Source organism: Eriocheir sinensis, chromosome 55 (assembly GCF_024679095.1).
Source record: "Eriocheir sinensis breed Jianghai 21 chromosome 55, ASM2467909v1, whole genome shotgun sequence".
In the NCBI taxonomy this organism is placed as follows: Eukaryota; Metazoa; Arthropoda; class Malacostraca; order Decapoda; family Varunidae; genus Eriocheir; species Eriocheir sinensis.
In genome coordinates, this window is record NC_066563.1 from 5,307,765 (window position 1) to 5,334,003 (window position 26,239).

General features: G+C 45.7%; 1 protein-coding gene and 1 long non-coding RNA gene across 2 annotated transcripts; one reads left to right on the plus strand and one right to left on the minus strand.

Moving 5' to 3' along the window:
• Positions 1 to 913: 913 nt before the first annotated feature.
• LOC126983957 (uncharacterized) lies at positions 914 to 24,132 on the minus strand. The gene is made up of 8 exons (XM_050837226.1): positions 23,965 to 24,132; positions 20,727 to 20,943; positions 11,449 to 11,603; positions 9,488 to 10,419; positions 9,053 to 9,216; positions 8,379 to 8,582; positions 2,278 to 2,445; positions 914 to 1,801 (listed from the first exon to the last, which is right to left on the minus strand). The coding sequence occupies exons 2-8, from the start codon at positions 20,875 to 20,877 to the stop codon at positions 1,065 to 1,067; spliced, it is 2,511 nt and encodes an 836-aa protein (XP_050693183.1). The 5' UTR covers positions 20,878 to 20,943; positions 23,965 to 24,132; the 3' UTR covers positions 914 to 1,064.
• LOC126983958 (uncharacterized) lies at positions 2,402 to 4,440 on the plus strand. Its single transcript, XR_007736304.1, has 2 exons — positions 2,402 to 2,549; positions 2,659 to 4,440. It is a non-coding gene; the product is annotated as an uncharacterized LOC126983958 (long non-coding RNA).
• Positions 24,133 to 26,239: the final 2,107 nt, after the last annotated feature.

A 26,239-nucleotide genomic window follows, 5' to 3' on the forward strand; every position in this document is an offset into this window, starting at 1 on the left:
GCGTGTGTGTGGCGGGGGGGGAGGAGGATAGGGTGTGAGGGGGACTACTAGCTAACCTTCACACACACACACACACACACACACACACACACACACACACACACACACACACACACAGCCCAGTGACATAGTTTCCGCCCCTCACCAGCAAGTCACCGCAACACATCAGCGGGAGCCCTTCAAGCAGAATTTTAATAGCCCCCTCTACATCTTCCTCTTCTTCATCCTCTTCTTTTCTTTTTCCTCCTTCTCTTTCTCTTACTTTTCTTCCGCATCGTCGTTATCAGCATCTTCTTGATTTTGTTTCTGTTCTTTATCTTGTTATTTATATTGTTCTTGTTCTTTTCTGTTGTTTTTGTTTTTCTTCATTTTCTTCCTGGTTCTGCTTGTCTTTTTCCTCCCCCACTACTACTACTACTACTACTACTACTACTACTACTACTACTACTACTACTACTACTACTACTACTACTACTACTACTACTACTACTGCTGGTGCTGCTACTACTACTACTACTACTACTACTACTACTATTACTACTACTACTACTACTACTACTACTACTACTACCACCACCACTACTACTACTACTAGTCTTCTTCATCATCATCCCTTCCTCCTTCACCTTCTTCCTTTTCCCCTTTTCCTTCTCCTCCTCTTCATCATCATCATCATCATCATCATCATCATATCGCTCCTCTTTCCTCTTTCACTTAATATCTTCTCTTTTCCTCCTCCTGCTTCTCTTCTTTCTCATCCTTTGTCTCCAAATCTTGTTTAATCCACATTTGTAATTATAAGTTCTCTATGAATTCTCTCTCTCTCTCTCTCTCTCTCTCACACACACACACACATTCATTCATTTTCCTCTATTTTCTCATCTATATAAATAGGGAAAAAAAGTAACATGAATTTTCGTTTTTTTCTGATATAATCTTAAGAGAAACGTATATATGTTGTTTACGGGTTAATCGATAAACTCTTCACTATTTACAAAGGATCACCACCAAGGATATTATTGCGCATGGCTATAGTCCTTAAAACACTATAGAAGTTAAAGTCTTTAGCACGCAGAATCTTCCGTTTTTCCTTCCTTCTCCTTGTCCTTCTTCTCCTCCCCCTCGTCCACAGCCTCACTCAAGGACGCTATGGTGGTGTCAGGAGGCAGTTCAGTCATTTGAGTCTCGTCCAGAACCATTGCTTTTGTGTCATCTAAATCTTCCTTATCTTTAGTATCGTTCAGGGAAGTTACCGTATCGTCAGGAGGTAATTCCGTCATTTGAGTCTCGTCCAGAACCATCGCTTTCGTCTCATTTAAATCATCCTTCTTAGTCTCGTCTAGAACCGCCTCTTTTGTGTTGTTCGCATGCTTCGTCTCGTTGAGGGAAGGTATCGTGTCGTCAGGAGGTAGTTCCGTCATTTGGGTTTCGTCCAGGGCCATCGTAGTATCCATTGAAGTGTTCGTTTTCTTAGTTTCTCGAGGCTTATTTTCCTTGACGGGCTGGGGAGACTTGTTCTTCTTGCGGGAGAGGCGTTGCAGTGTGGCCTCGCTGGCGTTGGGCTGCCCCGGGGACCTGCTGCTTCGTCTGTGTTCCTTCCGCGATATCGTCTCCACCGGCATCTTCATGATCTCGAGTTTCTGCAGCAGCATCTTGTTGTGGCGCGGCACGATGTACAGCTTGCCCACCAGGTAGTAGCCGAACGCCGCCGCCACCGAGAGGCCGCTGAAGATTTGGAAGGTCAGCGGCGCCTTCAGGTTGTGCATCAGGAACCCGCCGAGGAAGCTCCCTGCGCTCTTGCCTGTGAAGAAGGAAGGTGCTCGGTCATTACAGTAGCTCTTATTGTGTGTGTAAAGAGTGAAGTTACTGCTTTCAACCCTTTCAGACTTATCTTGATCCTAAGACAGATTAGTGATTATGCAACGAAAAATCTTTATCCAGTGGTACAGTATTTTGATTATCTTATAAATTAAACTATTCAACAAAATGAGGTGTGTGTTTAAGTGATTAAGAATTAGTAATGGTAGTTGTAGTCGTAGCAATAGCGGTGGTAGCAGTAGTAGTAGTAGTAGTAGTAGCATTGGTAGTAGTAGTAGTAGTAGCAGTAGCAGTAGTAACAGTAGTAGTAGTAGTAGTAGAAGCGAGTAGCGGGCTTTTTTTATTATTGTTTCATTTTTTTGTGCCCTTGAGTTCCTTTGTTGTAAAAAAAAAAGAGGAGGAGGATGAGAAATAAGAATAAGAAACACCTGAAGAATAATAAGAACAAGGAACAGTCACCTAGGCCATAATGAAGCGTGGCCAGAATCCCCTGCAGAGTGGCCACGTTGCCGGTGGACGAGAGCTCCTTGCCGTAGACGATAGCGGAGGTGACAAGCAGCCCCGTGGTGACGCCCTCCAGCACCTCGAAGGGCGCGCACCAGTAGTACTTCTTGATGGCCGAGTAACCTGCGGGGGGAAGGGCTTAGTGAGGGTGAGGACACGAAGGCTCAGGAGGAGGACGTGAAGAGAGGAAAAGACAGCAAGGCAAGAGAAGATAGAGATGGCAAAAAGTAGAAAAGGAAGTTGAAAGAGAGGAAACGACGGCAAGGTAGTTGAAAAGATAGTAGGGAGAAGAGGTTGAAAAGACAGCAAGGCAAGAGAAGATAGAGATGGCAAAAGGTAGAAAAGGAAGTTGAGAGAGAGGAAACGACGGCAAGGTAGTTGAAAAGAGAGCAAGGCAAGAGAAGATAGAGATGGCAAAAGGTAGAAAAGGAAGTTGAAAGAGAGGAAACGACGGCAAGGTAGTTGAAAAGAGAGCAAGGCAAGAGAAGATAGAGATGGCAAAAGGTAGAAAAGGAAGTTGAAAGAGAGGAAACGACGGCAAGGTAGTTGAAGTCATAGTAAGGCAAGAGAAGATAGAGATGGCAAAAGGAAGAAAAGGAAGTTGAAAGAGAGGAAAAGATGTCAAGGTAGTAGACGTAATAGTGGTGGTGGTAGAAGTAGTTTTGGTTTATATTTGATCATCTTTTTTTCAATGCCATTTTATCTTATTTTATCTTATTTTATTTTATTCTTATTTTTTCAATGCCTTTTTATCTTATTTTACATTACTTCGCATCATTTCTGTCTTATTGTATTCATTTTTTTTTTCATTTCTTGACATTTTAGGAATTTCAGTTCAGTCAGTTTTACGTTATTTTTTTCTCTAACATCTTATCTAATATCTAACATCTTTTAGTAGTCATATTTTCCGTCTTTATTGAGTATCCCACTCTCCTTTTCTCTCAATTTTATACGGGACCAGGAGACTGTACTATATATTATTATTTTATCCTATATTATCATTAGTATGTTTCAGATTTATCGATGTTTAGTGATAATTTTACTCTATTTATATATTTTCATGAGACGAGGAGACGCACAGGAGGTCATATATTTGAAAACATTAAACCAATCCTTTAAAATGTTACTCCGGTTAAAGGAGAGAGAGAGAGAGAGAGAGAGAGAGAGAGAGAGAGAGAGAGAGAGAGAGAGAGAGAGAGAGAGAGAGAGAGAGAGAGAGAGGCTGAAAAACGGTCACACTAGTTCACGAGACATAAATTCAGATTCGATAACATTATGAAGGTTCGTGTGTCTCGCTCCCCGCTTCGTTTCACTGTCCCGATCCTCCCTTCGCTCCCTCCCTCCCAGCGTTGCCAAATTGTCGTACTCTGAACATTGTATTTATCATTTTTAGGTCCGAAGAATTCCGCAACCACACAAACAACGACAGAACAATAAAGTTAGCGTTAAAACTCTTATTTATTGATGTTTTTTGTGTTTTTTGCTATAGTTATCGTTCAGAAACTACGGCAATGCAATGCGATGAGTACGATACTTTGGCAATGCTGTTCCTCCCTCCCTTCGCTTCATTAGTGTCGCGGTACTTTATGAAGCGATTCGTTGCTTCATAACCGTTCGGGGCATTACGAATCGCTCTTTGTGCTTCGTTTGACTTAAAGCTTTTTGCAGTGTATGTTAAAGGTGACTTCGTGCTTGCAATATAGAAGGTGATTTGGTTGTGTGACATTCTCTCTCTCTCTCTCTCTCTCTCTCTCTCTCTCTCTCTCATATTAAAAAGTCAAATACATGTTAGACGTAATTTGAGAGCGAAAAAAAGAATAAAAGGGGGAAGTAGAGAGGGAGAGAAAGGCATAGAAGAAATGAAAATTGGAGAGAAAGAGGAGAGGAATGAGCGGAGGAAAAGTGGGGCAAAAAAATATGAAAGAGAGGGGGAGATAGACGTACAAAAATAAAAGAGATGGGAATGATAAGAGAGGAATGACGAAGGGAGGAGGATGATAAATGAAGGACAGAGGGAAGGGAGTGACATGAGGAGGAGGAAGAGAAAGAAGGAAAAAGGAAGAGGAAGAGAAAGGAAAGGAGAGGAGGAGAAGATAAAAGATAGCAAGGAAGGAAGAACGAAGGAAGGAAAGGGAGAGGAGGAGGAGAAAGAAAGGGAGGGAATGAAATCAAATTATAGCAAGGAAGGAAGGAAGGAAGGAAGGATGGAAGTAAGGAGGAAAGGAAAAAGAGGAAGAGAAAGAAAAGAAGGGAGAGAGAATATATTATAACAAGGAAGGAAGGAAGGAAGGAAGGAAGAAGGAAAGGGAAAAGAGAAAAGAAAGGAAGGAAGGGAAAATAGATTATAGCTAGTAAGAAACGAAGGAAGGAAGGAAGGAAGGATGGAAGGAGGTGAGAGAAGGCAGGAAGAAGAAGTTGACATTTGAAAAGACTTGTGAAAAACATCAAAAGTGATAATGTTCTTGAGTGCTTAAACGTGTGTGTGTGTGTGTGTGTGTGTGTGTGTGTGTGTGTGTGTGTGTTTGAGAGAGAAACATCAATTGAAATCCTGAATACGAAAACACAGAGAAAAGGAAGAAAAAAAAGCAGAAAACGGGAAATCAAACAGAGTGGAATGGAAGAGAAAAAAACAAAAAGAGGGAAGAAAGAAGGGGAGGAGGAGGAGGAGGAGGAGGAGGAGGAGAGGAAAAAAGAGAAAATTGGATAGGGAAGGGAAGAGAGAGAACACCTGCCCTTCTCTCTCTCTCTCAAAGAAGAACCAACCCTCCAATCAGCGAGGACGGGTAGGTAAGAGAGAGAGAGAGAGAGAGAGAGAGAGAGAGAGAGAGAGAGAGAGAGAGAGAGAGAGAGAGAGAGAGAATTACAGAGCCAGACATATAACCACACACACACACACACACACACACACACACACACACACAAACACACACAGAGGACAAATTTTCTACGCTTAAGTTGACCTGGTTAGAGGAAGAAGGAAAAGACTTGGCATTCAACGATGAGCAAAGAGGAAACTGCGGATCTGAACTGGTTAGTGCCGCGATGGAGGAGGAGGAGGAGGAGGAGGAGAAGAAGAAGAGCAGGAGGAGGAGGAGGAGGAGGAGGAGGAGGAGGAGGAGGAGGAGGAGGAGGAAGATAACGCGTCTGTGGTTGTATATATCTTTTTTTATTATGCAGTGAAGAGGTAACGGATGAGAGAGAGAGAGAGAGAGAGAGAGAGAGAGAGAGAGAGAGAGAGAGAGAGAGAGAGAGAGAGCGTGGGCGTGTGGGCGTGGAAATGAGTGGCCCTTTAAACAGTGTAGCCAACGAGGTGGATGAGTTCGTACAGTGTTGCCAACGTCAGTCTTCATACAAGGTCGTAAGCTCCTCCCTCCCTCCTTCCTCCCCCTTCCTCCTTCCTTCTCTTCTTCCCTCCTCTCTCCCTCCTCCTCTCATCTTCTTTCCCCCCTCTCTACCTCCCCTTTCATGGCTCTCCTTCCTTCTTCCCTCTTCCCTTCCTCCTCTCCCTTCTTCCGCTTCCTTTCTTACCCTCTTTGTCTCCCACTCTCTTCTTCCTCCTCACCTGTCTCTCTTTCCTCTCTTCCTTCTTCCATATTCCCTTCCTTCTCTCTCCCTTCTTTCCTTCCCTTCCTTTCTCCTCCCTGCTCTCTCTACCAATTCCTTTGCCTTTGTTTTCTTTTTTTTTCTCTTCTTGTTTCCCTCCTCCTCCGTCTTCTCTCCTTTCCTCCTTTCCTCCTTTCCTTCTTCCTTTCTTTAAATTTCCTTTCTACCTCTTCGTTTGCCTTCGTTTCCTCCCTCTTTCTTTTTTTCCCTCATTTCTTTCCTTCAAATTCCCTTCTCTTGTCTTTGTTTCCTCCCTTTCCTCTCTTTTTTCTTCCCTTCCTTTCCTTCAAATTTATTCTCTCCCTCTTTTCTTGCCTTTGTTTCCTCCCTCCTTCCGTCATTCCCTCCCTCCCCTGTACCCTTCCTTCCCACCCTCCTTTCTTGACATATTCTCCTCGTACCTCAGTTATTTCCTCCCTCCCTCTTCCTCTCCCTGTATTTCTCATGTCTTCCTCTATTTCTTTCTCTTCCTCTTCTTTCCCCTCCTACCATCCTTCCTTCCTTCCGTCCCTCATGGCCTCCCCTTCTCCTCCTCCTCCTCTTCCTCTTCCTCCTAATCTTTATTTTATCGTTATCTTCTTTTTCCCTTTCTTCAGCTTCTTCCTCCTTCCTCTTTCTTTTCTTTGTTCCCTTCCTTACTTTGTTTCTTGTTTCTCCCTTTCCTTCCTCCCTTCTTATCTCCTTCTCTCATTCCTTTCCTCCCTTACCTTCTTATCTCTTTTTTCCCGTTTTCCTCTTTCTTTTCTTTTTTTTCTTCCTTGATCCGTTTTTTTGTTAATTCCTTCTCTCTCTCTTTCCCTTCCTTCCTCTGTCCTTTCTTTCTCCCCTTACGTCTCATTCTCTCCATCTCTCCCTCTCTCATTCTCTCCTTCCCTTCCTCTTTTAAGCTTCTCCCTCCCTCCCTCCTTCCTTCCTTCCTTCATTCCTTCATTCCTTCACTTCCTTCCTTCCTTCCTTCCCTCCTTTCTTCCATCCTTCCTTCCTTCCTTCCATCCGTCCTTCCATCCTTCCTTCCATCCCTCCATCCCTCCTTCCTTCCTTCCTTCCTTCTTTTCTCTCTTCTCTCAACCTCCCTAGTTCAAGCTTCATGGGACTGACTAAGTAACCGGTCGCTAACACACACACACACACACACACACACACACACACACACACACACACACACACACACACACACACACACACACACACACACACACACACACACACACACACACACAAGATAAACAACTCCCGAAGCCTACATAAACTCCTACCTGCTTTAAGTTAAGGGAAGGAAGAAGCGGAAGCAGAAGAAGCAGAAAAAAGAAGGAAGAAGAAGAAGAAAAGTAGTAAGTGGAGGAAAGTAAATGGGGCCGGTGTTCTTTTTTCTCTCTCTTTTTCCTCTCTTTTTTTTTTTTTGCCTTGGATTTAAGTGAAGTCAAGTAAAAAAAGAAACGAAAAGAAAGGAATTGGGCAGAAAGGAGGGAGTGCCATGATGGAGGAGGAGGAGGAGGAGGAGGAGGAGGAGGAGGAGAAAAGTTGTAGAGAGGGAGAGGGAAGATGAAGAGAGAATTGAAAGGAGGAGGAGGAGGAGGAAGAGGAATAAGACTGAGGAAGAGGAGGAGGAGAAGGAGAAGAGGAGGAGGGTGGAACAGTAGAAGGAGAAAGAGGAAGGTGAAGAGAGGAATCAAATAGAGAGAGTAGAGATAGATGAGAAGGGGAGGAGGAGGAGGACAAGGACAAGGAGGAGGAGGAAGAGGAGAGGGAGGAGGAGGAGGAGGAGGAGGAGGAGGGAGAGAGAGAGGGAGAGAACACTTGCTCACGATTATCTGAATGACTCGTAATTGCCTGAACGATGGTCGCGGGGGGATCGTTTTCAACCCTCGAGAATCCTGCAAATTCCTCGCGTGTTGTTTGTCTTGTTTTTTTATTATTCGTCGTTTGTTTGTCTTTCTTGATTATGATGTATTGCAACCTAAGTGGAAGATTGTTTTGAAATGTTGCTGTGTTGTTTTTTTCTTTTTCCTTTTTCTTCCTTCGTCTCCGGTTGTTTTTCTTTAAGTGATGTGTTGTTAGTTTTTTTTCTTTTCTTCTCATCTTTGTTACTGTTTGGATCTGTGTTTTCTTTCGTGTTTTTTTTTTATATAAGGAATGATGTTTGTTTTGTCCCCTTGCGATTGTGTAGTTAATAAGAACACACACACACACACACACACACACACACACACACACTCACACACACACACACACTCACACTCACACACACACACACACACACATCTGTCTACTCTCTCCCACTCTTCAGCTTCTTCCTCCTTCTCCCCCTTATATTAATTTCATCCTTGTCAGCTCTCTCCTCCTCTTCAGCTTCTTCCTCCTTCCTCTTCCTCTCCTTTGCTCCCTTCTTTGATCTTTTCCTTGTTCCTTCCTTCCCTCCTTCTCTTCCCCCGACCCCTCCCCCCCACACTCACCAACACAGCGGATGGAGTAGCAAACAAGACCGAAGGCGATGGACTGGAAATAGCCGAACTTCTTGCAGATGGCCCCGGAGAAGGCGAGGAAGGGCAAGGAGGCGACGGAGGCGATGGTGGTGATGATGCCGATGAACCAGTTGGTGGCGCCCAGGTCGTGCAAGTGTAGCGGCAGGAAGTTCTCAATGAAGCCGTAACACATACCTGGCGGAAGAACGGAAGAGCGGCGAAGGGTGAGTGGGTGGAGGTGATGAATAGGAAAGGGAAGGGAGGTTGGCAAGGGCAAAGGAAGGGAAGGGAAGGGAAGGGATAGTAAAGTAGTGTAGAGTAGAATAAAGTAGTGTAAAGGGAAGGAAAGGGAAGGGATGGGTTGGGAAGGACAGGGAAGGGAAGTGAAGGGAAGGGAGGGAAAGGAAGTGAAGGCATGGGATGGCAAGGGAAGGGAAGGAGAAGGGAAGGTAAGGGATGGGAAGGGAATAAGAGGAAAGGAAAGGAAAGAGAAAGAAAAAGAAGGAAAGTAAAGTAAAAGGAAGGGAAGGGAAGGGAAGGGAAGGGAAGGGAAGAAGAGGAAAGGAAAGGAAAGAGAAAGAAAAAGAAGGAAAGTAAAGTAAAGGGAAGGGAAGGGAAGGGAAGGGCAGACGGCTCACCCTCCCGTCAGCCCTTTAAAGACTCACCCGAGATGAACACGACAAGCAGCAGCAGCAGCACCTCCACGTTACGCATCAGCCGACACGTGCTGAGGCAGAGGCTGGAGGCGGGGCTCTTGAAGCGTAGGTCAACCTTCACCAGGATGAAGGCGCAGAGCACCTTCATGGCGAAGTACAGCAAGTACATCACACTGCGGAGAGAAGAGGAAGTACTAGCGAGACTGAATATTGAAACTTCAGTGAGCCATTATATGCATGCTGTCCTTGCAATCATTGACACCTTCGTAAGCTACTCTAATCTGACTTTAATCTGCAGCCTTCGTGTGTTACCGCCGAGTGTTGCCTTCGTGTGTTCCCGCCTCTCATTGAGATCTTCGTAAGTTACTCTAGACATGCTGCTGTTCCACTCTACAAGCTTGGCGTGTTCCCTACGGTGGCCACAAGTACCTTCCCCGCACTCACTGGTAGTCGGTGTAGTGCCCTCCCTTCCCGGTGTAGTCGATGATGAGGCCCGTGAGCGGCGCGAACACCATGCCGCCGATGGAGCCGTAGATGCGCTGGAGGCCGTAGTCGTAGCCGAACTCCTTGAGGATGGCCACCACCGCCACCTCGAACAGCGTGTACGTGAAGCCGAGGAGCAACTTGGTGAAGGTGTTGATGGAGATGAAGAGCCAGAAGCTGAGGGCCACGTTGTGCTCCACGCTGCCAGGCCGCTTCTCACACGTGTTCTTGTGCGGCAGCTGAGCCAGGCAGTGGAAGTGGCAGGTGACGGCCGCCTGCTCCTTCTCGAACTTGGGGCTCTCCTCCATCACGAGCTTAGGGATGCTCACGATCTTCGGCACGGCGCCCTTGACGCACTCGAAGCTGTTGATCGCCTCCTTGGACATGGTGTAGTTGATGACGGAGATCTCAGAGCCTGTCTGCGTGGCTCCCGACAGCGGCAGGATGAGGTTGTGGATCTCGAAGGACCGCGGCATGTTCTCCGCCTTCCGTGTCCTGTTGAGGTTCTTCCTGAAACACTTCTGGTGCTTTTCCCTGTCATCCGTGCCGCCTTGGATCTTGCACACGTGGAATAGCGTAGTGTTCACGGCTTGGAGGACCTTGAGTTTCTTTATGTCTTTGACCAGCTTCGAAGGGATGACAATAGCGGGGTCGGGGCACGTGTAGCCGCAGTTCTTGGCTTCCAGAGAGGGCACCGTCAGCGTCGCGTCCAGGAAATCACACTTGTCCTTGTCGCCATCGGGAGGGACGGGCGCGAGGACGAAGCTGGAGTCGTCGCACGTGAGGCTGAAGGTCACTGTGTCGGAATACTTCGGCGTCGTGCGCGCGGGAGGGATGGCCACGGTGAGCAGGGCCACCAAGCCGCTCAGGGCCACCGTGAACACCAGGAGGCACTATGGGGGAGAGACGGAGGAGGGGGGGTTAGTAGAAGGAGAAGGAAGAGGAGCAATGGTTGGAGGAGGGAGCTAATGAAGAGCGGTAGAGGAGAGTGATATGACAGAGATGTTGGAGAAGGAAGAAGAAAACGAAGAGAATGAGGAGCAGGAAAAGGGGGAGGAGGAGGAGGAGGAGGGAGAGAAGACGAGAGAGAAGGATGATGAGTGGCAGCATAAGTGGCAGGAAGAGAGCGACTGAAGGAGGAAAGAAAAGGAAAGGAGAGCATGAGGCAAGAAGAGATGAAAGAAAAAAAAACTTACATGCTAACACGCCATTGAAACCACGACATATACAGAATAACAGGAAGGAAAAAGAAGTCACTAACGATAACAGAAGTGACGGAAGCGTAAGAAAACAGCAACGAATAAGTGACACAGCGAAGGAAAGGAGAAACGGAAGGAGGTGATTATAAGGACAAGGTCAGAATTGTTAACGCAAGCGACATTACTCGTATTGTAGTAAAACACACTAACATGCAATTGACGGTCTTTTAAGTCACGCACACACACACACACACACACACACACACACACACACACACACTAAACGAACTCAACCACATCACACACACACACACACACACACACACACACACACACTAAACGAACTCAACCACATTAGAAACACACACACACACACACACACACACACAGACACATACACTACTAGAACTCAACCACCTAAGAAACACACACAAACACATACACAATATAAGAATTCACCCATCTTACAAACACACACACATCAAGACGTCAAAAACCTAAGAAACACACACAAACACACGCACTACAAGACCTCAACCACCTTAGAAACACACACGCACACACACATACACATAACACAACACAGCTCTCATACACTTTCCAAAAAAACAATCTAGCACACACACACACACACACACAACACATAACACATCACAACACAGCTCTCACTCCCTTACCAACAACTCTTACAACAAGGCGAGTGAGTGACCGTCGATAACTAACCCGGAAATTCCCTAGTTTGTCCGCGATGATCCCCGCCAAGAGAGGAGCGAAGATAGGGATGATCGGGCTGATGGAGAAGATGAGGCCTGTCTCCTGCAACGTCAGCCCTAGCGCTCGCAACAGTAACGGTGTGAAGGGAGCCACGCACTGAGTCGCTGGAGGAGGAAAGGTGAAAATGGTTACTCAGCGGGAGAGAGATGATGTGAATATAGTAAGGGTGCAGAAAGGACAGTAACATAGTAGGGTGACAGGATAAAGAAGAAGAATGAATCACAAGGAGAATGAAAATAACAGAGGAAGAGGTGCAGGAAGGTAAAAGTCAGGTAAGGTAAAGTAAGTACGGTAAAATGAGATGAAGTAAGTTAGTAAAGGTGAAATTGAGGTCATACGCTATATTTTGAAATTAAGTATATATAGGAAAGGTAAAGTTGGGGGTTTGTGCTAACCTGAGATGAAGTATATTTAGTAAACGTAATTATTGGGGGCATTCGCAAAACTGAGATGAAGTAAAGTCAGTAAAGGTAAAGTTAAGGGGCATATGCTATAGGTTCCTCGTTAGTCGTTGCCCCAGTGCTCGTCTCTGTCACAATGACCTATATAGGAAAGCTGAAAGTGAAGATATATCCCGTTTGCGAAAAAGAAAACAATATCAGAGGTTAAATGTAAGAACAGAGTGATGTCATATAGAAGATGGACCCCGTCTGCAAAAACAACAACAACAACGACAACAACAACAACAACAACAATAGCAACAACAACAACAACAAGAATAGCAACAGCAGCAGCAGCAGAAATTCAAACGTATAAGAAGCAAAGTGAATGTTTTGTAGCAACTGAAATCATATACAAACCTCGAGAAAATTCCAAACAAACAAAGAATAACAAAGTGAAAGAGAAAGTGTATTCTGTAGAAGAAGAAAAAAAAAAAAACTACCACGTACTCTCTTTAAAAAATAAAACCTCCGAGTAACTAGAAACTCTTACGGGGATGAAACAAAAAAAGACAAATTAAAACAGTACCGACGCAAATACATGTCGCTTATAAAGAAATCTCGTTGGTGGGGAAAAGCGCTGTAGAATATGAAGAGCGGTAAAAGTTCAAGAGTAAAACAAAATAAAACAGTACCACCGCTAGTGCATGTCTCTTATAATGTAATCTCGTAGGTAGGGAAAAGCCTTTATAAAATATGCAGGGAGTTGTATTCGAGGGGAGAAATTACGCACAACTCTCTCTCTTTAAAAGCCTTGCAGTAATTATAGTCTTTTGCGTGAAGGTGTAATTAGTCTCACCTGCTAAAAACCTGCACACCTTTTACCGAACGTTGTCGCCAGGTAAGTACAGAGAGAGAGAGAGAAAGAAAGGGAAAGGGAAGGGTGGGGGAGAGAGAGAGAGAGAGAGAGAGAGAGAGAGAGAGAGAGAGAGAGAGAGAGAGAGAGAGAGAGAGAGAGAGAGAGAGAGAGAGAGAGAGAGAGAGAGAGAGAGAGAGAGAGAGGGAGAAAGCAAAAAAGAAAGAAAGAGGGAGAGTGAGAGTGAGAGAGAGAGGGAGGGAAAGGGAGAGAAAGAGAGACGATAAATAAAGACACAAGGGAAAGAATAGGAAAGAGGAGATGCTGGCGAGGAGCGAGAGAGGTAGTAAATAGAAAATAAAGAAAAGAATAGGAGAAAAAGAGAAAGATGGAGGTGGAGGAGAGGAACAAGAAAGACAGGTGGCTTAGAAACAACAGAGAAAGGAATACAAAAAACAGAAGTGGAGGAGAATAAGTAAATAGAGAAGAGGGGGAAAGAAAACGGAAAAAGACGAGAAAGGAAACAGAAAGAAGAGGTACAGGAAAAATCAGAACAGGCAGTAAAGTAGCAGAATAACGCAAAAGAATAAAGTAGAAGGATAAAGTAGAAAGAGAACGCACAAACAGACAGACAAGAAAGAAAAAGAAATGCATGAAGGATAATTAAATAGGAGAAAAAGTAGAAAAAAACGAGCTAAAAAGAGAGAAGAGAAAACAAAAGAAAGGAGGTGCAAAAAGTAGAAAGACAGGCAGGAAAAAAAAGAGGAATAATGAACCACCAAGAAAAGAGAAAGATGAGAGAAAGAAGAGGCACAGCAAGGAATAAAGGAAAAGAAAGCAGTAGAAGAAAGGAGCCCAAAGAGAGAAGAAATAAGGGGATACTAATAAGGTACTGATGGTACGAAGGCCGGGTAGGACATGTAGTAATGGGCTCGAGGGGACCCTCCGTCTGTATAATCCGAAAACTTCGAAAAAATCACTTTCAGAAAAAAAGACTCCTCTGTCATCGCCCCATACTCTGTGAAAGTGTCAGGTGTCTACGACGAAATTTTCCCTGTCAAAAAAAAAGTTATCATGGGTATCTCTGAGTAGTCCTTCCTCTGCCTCCTCCAGTTTTTTTGTTTTACGGCCTTGTTTACACCATTACACACGATGTAGGCTTTTGCTTGCCTAATTTTTGTGATATTTTTGTAAAAATATGTCACTGCTCCTGATATGGCATCATCCCTTGACGAGAGCGCCTGGCTGTGTGCTGCTCCCCCCGCTGGGCAGTCTCTGAGAAATCGACCATTTTCTCAAAACGTAAGTTTTTGGTTTTTGAAGCGACACTCCTCCCTTAACCCATGATAAAAGTGATGGCATCATGTGAAAGCTGAAATAAAGATAAAATTTTCGTCCGAAAAACATTTTCGGTATTTCCTTCAATCATGATATAGATTTTTTTCTCTCGGTTTCGAGGGACATAAAATCTTTGAGTTATATTTTTTTCATAAAGATGATACATTTTCGAAATGTTTTATGGACGAATTGTTGCAGTGGGTATAAATATTTTGTGGACGAGCAGTTAAAGGCGTACTATGGAAAATAATGGAGGTCTGTTCCATAGAATTAAGTCGTTTTTTCCGAAGAAAAAAAATATTCGTCCAAACTTCATCAAATATTCAGGATCTTAAAATTACCTTATAACAATGATAGGTATAATAAAAATGTTCTGAGGAGCCGAAAAAAGGTTCGCATTCAAGAGTAAGAGACGGAGGGTTCCCTCAAGTACGATAAACACAGATTCAACAAGAACATAGGCGAGAATTGCTTTACCAACAGAGTGGTGAATGAGTAGAATAGGCTTGGCAGTCACGAGGTGAGTGTCAATACAATGGACAAACTAAAAATATATTTGATGAGTTCATGGACAGTGATGACTGTGCGGTTATAGGTTCACAGGAGTTGCCTTGCATAGGGCTACCGGCCTCTTGCAGACTCCTTATGTTCTAATGTTCTTGTGTTCATCTCCGGCGCATTGGCCCTGGAGCCTGTGGTGGGCAAGAACATGTCACCCCGGGACACTGGGCCAGTGTGACACCCGGGATGCCACAGTCTACCTTCCCCAGGTGTCCCCAGGTAGTACCCATTTATCGGCCAGCCCGAGAGGGAGGACGAGCAGCTGGGTGGCTGCGCGCCGCTTAACCTCACCTCAGACACAACACTCGCCGCCCCGACCATAGAAGAATACATCACGAAGGAACAGGAGGAATAATGCATAGATTTCGGACACGAGGAGAAGAAAAGACGAAGAGAAAAGGCGCTCTCAGTGAAGGGCCACGTTCCGGAGTGCTGCGGCGGCCGTGAACGGAACGGAATAGAACGGAACGGATTACCACGTTCAGGAGTGCTGCGGCGGCAGTGAACGGAACGGAATAGAACGGAACGGATTACCACGTTCAGGAGTGCTGCGGTGGCCGTGAACGTAACGGAATAGAACGGAACGGATTACCACGTTCAGGAGTGCTGCGGTGGCCGTGAACGTAACGGGATAGAACGGAACGGATTACCACGTTCCGGAGTGCTGCGGTGGCCGTGAACGTAACGGAATAGAACGGAACGGATTACCACGTTCAGGAGTGCTGCGGTGGCCGTGAACGTAACGGAATGGAACGAAACGAAAGTGAACGATATGAAACGAAAAGACCGGGCACGGATTTGCACCTCCAGGCTGCGGTGGACAACCCAGGGCCCGGCGGCAGCGGCGACGCCCTGCTGGGGACGCCCGCTCCAGGGGGGGTCCAGGGGTCACGCCCTAAAGGGGGACCCCAGGGAGGGGCCACGCCCAAAAGGGGGGCCACGCCCAAAAGGGGGGCCACGCCCTAAAGGGGGGCTACAGGGGGGCCACGCCCTAAAGGGGGGCCACAGGGGGGCCACGCCCTAAAGGGGGGCCCAGGGGGGCCACGCCCTAAAGGGGGGCTCCAGGGGGGCCACGCCCAAAAGGGGGGCCACGCCCTAAAGGGGGGCCACAGGGTGGCCACGCCTTATAGGGGGGCCCAGGGGGGCCACGCCATAAGGGGATCCCCAGGGGGGCAACGCCCTATAAGGGGGGCCTCAGGGGGGCCACGCCCTGGATGGGCTCCCCCAGCCAGGGGCCGCCACCTCCGCCGTACTCTAGCGTTGGCGCCTGTTGCCTGGACGTCTTAATCCTCGTCCTCCAGGATGAGTTCCTGGAGGGAGGCCTCAATGGCGGCCACGACTTTATCAGCCTCCTTACGGAGGGTTTCCTCCAGGATGAGGTCCTGGAGGGAGGCCTCAATAGCGGCCTGGACTTTAGCAGCCTCCTTGCGGAGGGTCTCCTCCAGGATCATCTCCAGGAGGGAGGCCTCGATTAAGGCCACGACTTTGTCAGCCTCCCTGCGGAGGCTGACAAAGTCGATCTCGAGAGGGCCGGCAATGGGCACCTCCCGTCGGTGTCGAGGAGACACCTTAGCCGCGGCGTAGGATCGAGCCCCGTCGCGGCCACGGCGGGCTGCGGCGTCTCGGGCTTCTGCCACTCTCACTGCCCGCTGATCGGGCTTCACCTTGTGGAAGGAGACAGTGTACATTGTCATTTTTTACTTCTTTGAGTATATAAAAAGATGTATTTCGCGAAGCTGAAGGTGTGCACACGTCCTGTTCACTACTACGATGGTGACCACCGCAGTAGTGAACACACACACACACACACACACACACAGGAGAGGTGAACAAAAAACACATGTTACCTTCAGCCTTCAGGCAGTGGTGAACAAAACAAACAAGACAAACTCCCCTCACTCCCCTCTTCCCTCCCCTCTCTCCTCCCCTCACCTCCTCGCTCCTCCCCTCACCTTGGCGTCGGTCCTTAATTCAACCTTTAGTAGCGTATTCACAAAAGAGAACATGACGTCGATCCCCGCCCCGAGGAATATTTTTCAATGCCCTGAAGAACATACGCTTGCGTTGACCGATATTGATGTTAGTGAAGTGCGTGCGTACCTGCAAAAAAATAGATCCAAATAAATCTCCGGGTCCCGACAATTTATCTCCTCGCGTGTTAAGAGAATGCAGTCAACCGCTAGAATTACCCATAACGTTAATGTTCAACAAGTAATTTGCACAGACAAGTGTGTCTTTTGCGTGGAAAAAAAGCCAATGTTACCCCGATCTTTAAAAAAGGAGATAAAAAACAAGCCAGTAATTATCGTCCTATCAGCCTTACGTCTGTTCTAATTAAACTATTCGAAAAAATAATCAGGGATAAAATGATCACTTTCCTTGAAACAAATGATTTGATAACTGATTATCAGCATGGATTTCGTAGAAATCGATCTTGCCTTACCAACTTATTAACTAATTAACCTTTTAGGGCGCTCCATATGACGTAATTTACCTAGACTTTCAGAAAGCGTTTGATAAAGTTCTCCACGTTAGGCTTATTTCAAAACTGCGTTGCCACGGTATTATTGACCATCTGTGTGCGTGGATTCATGACTGGCTCACAGACAGACAACAGCGTGTAGTTCTTAATGATGAGGCATCCGATTGGCAACCCGTAGCCCGTGACGTGCCCCAAGGCTCGGTCCTGGGGCCAACACTATTCTTAATTCACGTGAACGATTTAGAGACTGATGTCCTATCAAAAGTAGGAGGTACGGTAACGAACAGTAAAAATTGCGAGAATATTCAATCAGATTTAATAAGACTTACCGACTGGAGCGAAAAATAGCAGATGTGTTTCAATTTAGATAAATGTAAAGTAATGGAAGAAGGAACAAGACAGCAGTAAAGTAATAAAGTAGAAAACGAACCACAAAGAGGGGAAAGGAAGACACGAGGAGAGGGAGAATAAGAAAGTAGGATAAAGTAACAGAACGAAACAGAAAAAAAAACAAGTGTAAGAGACGAAAACAAAAGAGGTGGAGGAAATCGAATAACACAGACACATAAAGTAAGAGAAAGAAGCATAATAAAGATAAGAGAAAGACCAAATAAATAAGAGGAACAGCCAGGGCGCAAGACAAGGCAGTAAAGGCTACCGTACATTTACCAGCAAGTACCTTTCCGCCCGAGCCGCTCCTGCATAGCTCTCGCATCTTCATGGATTCCCACGCTCGTAAGACCCAGCCAGGTGTGCAGCGCAGGTGTTCCGGGATCGTGTGCCCTCCGTGAACCTTTGTTACGTGTGGGGGAGAGGGGCGAAAAGAGGAGGAGGAGGAGGAGGAGGAGTGTGTGTGTTGGGGGAAGTGTGTATGTGGAGGGGAAAGAGGGGAGCATGTGTGTGTGTGTGTGTGTGTGTGTGTGTGTGTGTGTGTGTGTGTGTGTGTGTGTGTGTGTGTGCTACAGAGGGACTTTTTTCTAAACCATGACGAACAGCAAAATATAATAACGTCCAATGATTCACTCACTCTAATATGCATTGGATTCTCTTTATTTTTCGTTTCTCATTTTCTTTATCATTGTCTTTTTTTGTTCGTTTCCGCCGATCCAATTAGTGTCTGCGATTGTTTTTTTTTTTTGTCTTCCTTTTTTCCTGCAGTACTGTGTTTGATTTTTGGTTTTGAAGCGCACGTTTGATGATTAAGTTTATCACGGCGGAGTTAACTGTTTATCAATTTAAACTCTTAATATCATGTATGGCCACGTACTTTGATGTTTTTGTTTGTGTGTTTGTGTTGTTTTAACCTCATACAGCAAATCGCATCGCTCGGAAAACAGAGGTATATGATTTTCACTTTTTTTCCCTCCAATTTGAGGACATATACCTTATCTAACACGTGCTTTCATTTGTATTCTAGTCTTGCTCAAAGTCCCAAATACTCAAAAAGGCCAACGTGACAGAGATGAGCACCGCCACCACGCGCAGCTATAGCGTAGGGTCCCAACTTTACATTACCTTGTCTTGAAATGCCATCCTTGTATCGAATTTTGCCATCGTCTTTCCTTTCCGCAACTTCACCTCACCTAAACCTATCTGAAACCAAACTACCTTGACATCTATAACAATCCTGACTGACTTAAACCTTTCAAAATCTAACCAAGGCAGACCTAACATGACCTTACCTAACCAAACCACACCTGACCTAACCTAACCAAACCAAACCAAATCACACCTGACCTAACCTAACCAAACCACACCTGACCTAACCTAACCAAACCACACATGACCTAACCTAACCAAACCACACCTGACCTAACCTAACCAAACCAAACCAAACCACACCTAACCAAACCCAACCAAACCACACCTAACCTAACCTAACCAATCCCAACTCTGTATAAGCTTAAACTCCCGAATTGTTATATTAGTTTTATCATTTTTTACGTAAGTTATATCACCTGCTGACATCTGTAATCATGTCTTTTATTTTTTGCCATGTACTTTTCTTTCTAAATGTCGTATCACAAAATTTTATCATGTCGGAAATTTTAAACTCCACATCCATTGGTTTTTTTTTCAGCATCAGGACGCAATTCCCAAAACCTTAATTCACCATGTATTTTTCTTTCTAAATATCGCATCACAAATCATGTCGGAAACTCAAACTCCCGATCCATTATTTTTCAGACTCAGGACGTTACGTATTTTACAAAACTCTAATCCCGCATGTCCTACACTCTCGCAATATCCTCCGCCGGCACACGCACGCACGCAGGGAATCCTCAGGAGACGGACGGAGCGAGAATTTTCATCGTGAGATTGGCCAGAGGAGCAAACTTGGCCCTCTGGTGCTGCCCAAACTTGGCGTCGGTCATTTGTGTTGCTTCGGACCCGCGGGGGACGAGCTGCCATCAGGGGAGAGGCGCGGCGTGAGGGAAGGGAGAGCAAAACTTGAGGAAATCCTGTGTTTGAGGCCGGGTGGGGGACAGGGAAGGGAGGGTTGGGGTCGTAACACACACACACACACACACACACACACACACACACACACACACACACAAACAGATGCCTCCGTTTATTCTCATCTTCTCATTTATCTCTAAGACTGTTCTCCTCCTTCCCTCCTTCTCCCTCCCAAACCACCATTTTAGCTGCACTTTTAGAGCAAGCACAAGTTAGCTGACCTTCTTTCTTCATTATTACTGTACTTACTTCGTTCTTGCGTGCTTCTGTTTGTCTTCCCTTCTGTTTATCTTTTCGCTTTGTTTTCCTCCGAGTTTTAAGTTTTTTTTTTATGTATTTGTGTGATTGTGTGTCCGTCTGTCTATCTGCGTGGCTGCCCGACTCTCCCTGCGCGCCATTCCACATTCCGTCTCTCTCTCTCTCTCTCTCTCTCTCTCTCTCTCTCTCTCTCTCTCTCTCTCTCTCTCTCTCTCTCTCTCTCTCTCTCTCTCTCTCTCTCTCTCTCTCTCTCTCTCTCTCTCTTCATTTCAATTCCCTTTATCCTTTTATCTCTCCCTTTTTCTTCCCTCTCCCAACTCCATTTCCTCTTCCTCTATCTCTTTTCCTGTAGGTACTCTCACGGTCAGCCTAACGTAACTCAAACCAAACCAAACCTAACCTAACCTAACCAAACCAAACCAAACCAAACCAAACCAAACCTAACCTAACCAAACCAAACCAAACCAAACCAAACCAAACCTAACCTAACCTAACCAAACCAAACCAAACCAAACCTAACCTAACCAAACCAGACCAAACCAAACCAAATCTAACCTAAGCAAACCTAACCAAACCTAACCAAACCAAACCAAACCAAACCAAACCAAACCTAACCAAACCAAACCAAACTTACGAAACCAAACCAAACCAAACCAAACCAAACCAAACTTACGAAACCAAACCTAACCCAAACCTAACCAAACCAAACCTAACCTAACCTAACCTAACCTAACCAAACCTATCCTAACCTAGCCTAACGCAGCCTTATCAAACCTAACCAAACCTAACAACACATAACCAAACCTAACCTAGCATGACCACTCCTAACCTAGCATAACCACTCCTAACCTAGCATAACCACTCCTAACCTAGCACGACCACTCCTTACCTCCCATAATCACGAAGAAGGTCAACTTAAGGGGCGCCAGTCGTAGGGTCGTGAAGTCCTGCCAACATGACAAGGCCGCCCTTCTGCCCTCCTGACGCAGACGCTCCCCTCCCTGCCGCGCCCTCCATGACAGCTGGCGGCGGGTGCTCATCCTGACGAGGCGTGGGTGGCGTGAGGGTCTGGGGCGTGGCGTGGGGCTAAGCGGGGCGTCACGGGCCTAGGAAGGGAAGAGGAGTTGTTTTAGAGAAATGAAGAGCATCCGGGAAGTGAATGTGTTATACGGGCACAGGAAGGAAGTGATGCGGCGTTCTGGGATGGGATGCTGTGTGGGGAGAGGAGACGGGAGATTGGACATGGTAAGGAGGATGAGGGAGCTTGTATATATGGGTAAGGGAGGGAGAACATGTGTGAAAGTATACGTATGAGGAGATGGGCTTAGGAAGGAAGGGATACTGTGTGGGGATAGCGATGGGAGTTGGGACATGGCTAAAGGGATGGGAGGACGCGTGTGGACTGTGGAAGCGCTGTGTGAGGATATGGGCTCAGGAAGAAAGTTGTGCTGCGTTGTGTGATCGGATGCTGTGTGGGGATAGGAAATGAGAGATTGGACACAGTGAAAAGGCTGAGGGATATGGATAAGGATAGAAAGGAAATATGTGTGTGTTGGGGGGAGGGGAAGGGTTGGCTGTTTGTGAAAGAGGAGAGTGTGGGTAAGAGGTCGGGTACGAATGTGTGTGTGTGTGTGTGTGTGTGTGTGTGTGTGCCCCCTAATCAGTCACTGTGTCAATTACGAGAGAAGTCTGAAGTCAAGTCGATCTAATTTCTTCCTCTGTTCGTTTCTTTTCCTTCAATTTTCGTTACAATTCTTTCCCTCCGTCTTTGTTCACTTGTCTTATCTTCCCTATACTTTACTTCTCCTTATAGTTCGGAAAAGTAAGAGAGGAAGGGTAGAGAAAAGAGGAAAAAGAGGAGGAGTAGAGGGAAGAGGAAAAAGGGAAAGAGTAGGAGGAAGAGTAAGAGAGGAAGAGTGGAGAGAAGAGGAAAAAGAGAAAGCGTAGGGGGAACAGTAAGAGAGGAAGAGTAGAGGGAAGAGGAAAAAGAGAAAGAGTAGGAGGAAGAGTAAGAGAGGAAGAGTGGAGAGAAGAGGAAAAAGAGGAAGAGTAGGGGAAGAGGAAAAAGAGGAAGAGTAGGGGAAGAGGAAAAAGAGGAAGAGTAGGGGAAGAGGAAAAAGAGGAAGAGTAGGGGAAGAGGAAAAAGAGGAAGAGTAGGGGAAGAGGAAAAAGAGGAAGAGTAGAGGGAAGAGTAAAAAGAGGAAGAGTAGGGGAAGAGGAAAAAGAGGAAGAGCGGAGGGATGAGAAAAAAAGAGGAAGAATCGAGGTAAAAGGAAAAAAAAAGGAAGAATAAAGGGAAACGGAAAAGGGGCTGTAAATTGCTACTCTCCAAGGGGGAAAAAATAGAGAGGAAAATAAAGAACACAAGCTCATTAATATTCTTTGGGTAAATGAACAACACAAAATACGATCATTAAATAGATTCGGAAAAAGAAGAGGAGGAGGAGGAGGAGGAGGCAACTGCGCAGAAGAGTTGTAAATCAATGCACTTCCCAAAAATTAAGCAAGTAAAAAAAATAAGTAAATAAACATAATTAAAAAAGAAAACCTCACCTTATTTATATTCTTAGCGCCAATGAGCGACATGAAAACAAACTCACTAATACATTGAACGCCGTGATTTACTTTTGCGAACCCGGAAACGAATTATATTTTCATTTTGCGAGCGCTTTAATTGCAAAAAATACTTAAATAAATAAATAAACAGTAATGAAAATGAAGATAATTATAAAAAATGAAAAGGAAGAAAACCTTGAAGTCATATTTCTAGGCGGCCCGAGAGGAACATTTAAAGAAAACCGACTTTGGAAGATTTTGTACTTGGAAATCAAAATAATAATCAGTTTCTGTTGTTGTTGTTGTTGTTGTTGGTGGTGGTGGTGGTGGTAATGGTAGGGGTGGTGTTGGTGGTAGGTTTGTAGTGGTATTCGTGGTAGTGACATAGACGATACGGTGGTGGTGATATTAATAAGGCTGATGGTGATGATCGTGGTGTTGGTAGTGGTGGTAGTGGCTGTGGTGATACGGTGGAGGAGGCCCTGAGGTGTTGCTGTAATGGTGGTGGTGGTGGTAGCGATGGTGGTTGTAGTCGTCAATGTAGGAAGTGGTAGTGAAGTGGTGGTGATGGTGAATGATGTTAGTTACTTATTGAACTGGTTATGGTGGTTGTAAGGGGGGGGGCGGGGGGGGGATGTTATGTAATGGCTGGTGGTGGTGGTGGTGACGGTGGTGGCGGTCAGGTGGTAATGTGGCTGAATGAAATTTAATTGTCAGAATTCTAAACGACCTTGACTGTTGCTGGGAGTTGTGTATGTATGTATGTATGTATGTATGTATGTATGTCTCACTCACTCACACACTCTCTCTCCTTGTCCTCTTTCTTTCCCTATCTCTCTTTCTCTCCTCCTTCCCTCCCTTTCTCTCTCCCTCCCTCCCTCTCTCCCCCATGCACCCTTCCCCCTTCCTTAACACACAATCTTCCATCTCTCCTTCCGTTTCAACACTCACAACAAATTATTCTCCGGGGCGAGGAAGAACACACGACACGCCACGCCGCTTCATTCCCCTTAATAACACCAATTTGCAGAGTCCCGCCACCGCACATTTCACCCTTACAGCTTCTCCCTTTCGCTCCCTTTCCTCTCTCTCTTTCCCGCTGGTCCCCGAATCATCTGTCCGCGTGAGAGGTGTAATTGTCGCCTTGCCATAACCATCAGCAGCTTCAGTCATGCGGTATATATTAGAAGAGGTGTATCAGAGGTGTATTAGAGGTGTGTTAGAAGTGTATTAGAGGTATATTAGAAGATATGTAATTGTTCCCTTGCCCAAACCATCAGCACCTTCAGTTATGCGGTTTATTAGAAGTTACTGTTTTCAATGAAGTGACGGATGAGTGGTTGATTGGTGTGATGGAAGGGCTGTTTTGTGTGTGTTTAGATGGGGTGAGGGTCCGTGTGTGTGTGTGTGTGCGTGTGTGTGTGTGTGTACAATTATGAGTTCTCTGACCTCTCTGAATTAAAGCCGTGTGAATGAATGGATGCGAAAGACGAAGAAAAACTACCACAGGATCATCTTTTTATCGAGTGCTCTGTTTGCCTGTGGTCCTGTCTCTGTCACGTCTCACAAACCTGCGTCAGCGCCTCCCCCTGCCTCCCTCATCTATGCTATTGGTGTAAGGCGAGGTGCGTCGAGAGGGATGCGTCCTGGGCCGAGGGTAGCGGGGCACTGAGGTCTGAGGGTCACGATCACTGGCACTGGCTGGCGAGGGATGCACCTGGTGTCTGTGGGGCGGGAAGTGCCAGACTCACCACTCACTTAGGGTCATGTTCTTAAACGTCTCGGCGCACAAGCACACATATTTGACACGGTTTTCGTAGGAGTTTGGGACGTTTTCACGGGTAGTTTTATGACCGTCGTGTTAGTTTGACCCTTCTTCTGTACCATGAACCTAAGAAGACACTCACGAGGACTCGATTCATCTTCTTTTTTGCCCTTTGGAAATAGTTGATGTGATGAGGGTTGGAGGCGTCTGACAATACCGATCTTTGGCACCGCTGAGCTCCCCTTTAAGGCGCTCTGTTTTGTCACTTCTACCTGTTTGCGAGGAGTCTTCTTCGGGGTGTTTTTTTTTCATCCATTTCTCGAGGGTAAGTTCCATATTCTCACACGTTTCGAGACTTCCACACTCACTCATTTGGTAAGGATTTTTCAGAGGCTATTGTGGGTATTTCCATGTGTTGTTTTATGAGTCTAGTGATAGTTTGATTAGGCTTTTGCACCACGAATATGAAAACCACTCATGGGCATCCGTCTGATCTCCTTTGTGGACTCTTGAAATATTTGTTATGAGAGATGAAAGCGTCTGTGTCCGTGACTGATACTTCTACGACAAATTTGTGAGGAAAACCTGAGTCTGAGTGAGGAAAACCTGAGTCTGAGTGAGGGAAACTGAGTCTGAGTGAGGAAAACCTGAGTCTGAGTGAGGAAAACATGAGTCTGAGTGAGGAAAACCTGAGTCTGAGTGAGGAAAACATGAGTCTGAGTGAGGAAAACCTGAGTCTGAGTGAGGAAAACTTGAGTCTGAGTGAGGAAAACCTGAGTCTGAGTGAGGAAAACATGAGTCTGAGTGAGGAAAACCTGAGTCTGAGTGAGGAAAACCTGAGTCTGAGTGAGGAAAACCTGAGTCTGAGTGAGGAAAACTTGAGTCTGAGTGAGGGAAACCTGAGTCTGAGTGAGGAAAACCTGAGTCTGAGTGAGGAAAACCTGAGTCTGAGTGAGGAAAACCTGAGTCTGAGTGAGGAAAACCTGAGTCTGAGTGAGGAAAACCTGAGTGGGGAAAACCTGAGTCTGAGTGAGGAAAACCTGAGTCTGAGTGAGGAAAACCTGAGTCTGAGTGAGGAAAACCTGAGTCTGAGTGAGGAAAACCTGAGTGGGGAAAACCTGAGTCTGAGTGAGGAAAACCTGAGTCTGAGTGAGGAAAACCTGAGTCTGAGTGAGGAAAACCTGAGTCTGAGTGAGGAAAACCTGAGTCTGAGTGAGGAAAACCTGAGTGGGGAAAACCTGAGTCTGAGTGAGGAAAACCTGAGTCTGAGTGAGGAAAACCTGAGTTTGAGTGAGGAAAACCTGAGTCTGAGTGTCCGTGATTTAAACTTCTACGACAAATTTGTGAGGAAAACCTGAGACTCAGTTCACCGGAAAGACTGATTTTTTTTTCCTCTCTCTCCATGTATTTACTGTGTACCTACTTGACGCCTATTTCCTTTACCGACCTCACGAAAGCAAGTTTATGAAATTTTAACTTCTACGACAAATCAGTGGTAAAAAATAGGTAAGGAAGACTCACTTTTTGCTTCTCTCTCATTTAAGGGACATTCTTTTTACCTGTTCACAGCTGCGGACCCTCATCCCTCCTAAACACACACAAAACAACCCTTCCATCATACCAATCAACCACTCATCCGTCACTTCATTGATAACAGTAACTTCTATAAACCGCATGACTGAAGGTGATGATGTTTAGGGCAAGGGAACAGTTACATCTCTTCTTCGGCGACTCTGTTCCGTAATTTTAACCTCCAAGACAAAACTGTGGTTAAAACTAAGTGTGGGAGACTCGTTTTTCGCTTCGTTATCATTTTAGGAACAACACATCTTTTCTCCTTTCACTCCTCTATATACCTATTTCCCTCGTGCAGGTTCTCCTAATTTACGCATTTAAGGAATAGTTTGTGAGGAAAGCCTTAGCGCGCATCCTTCTAAACATGCATCGAGTCTTTCTACACACACAAGTTCCGCCTGTAAAGAAGAATGCATTAATACGGCGAGATTTACGGGGAAGCCTTGGAAAGTGGGTCGTGTTGGCGCGGGGATTGGAGTTTCCTCGCCGCCGCAATAAACGCACGC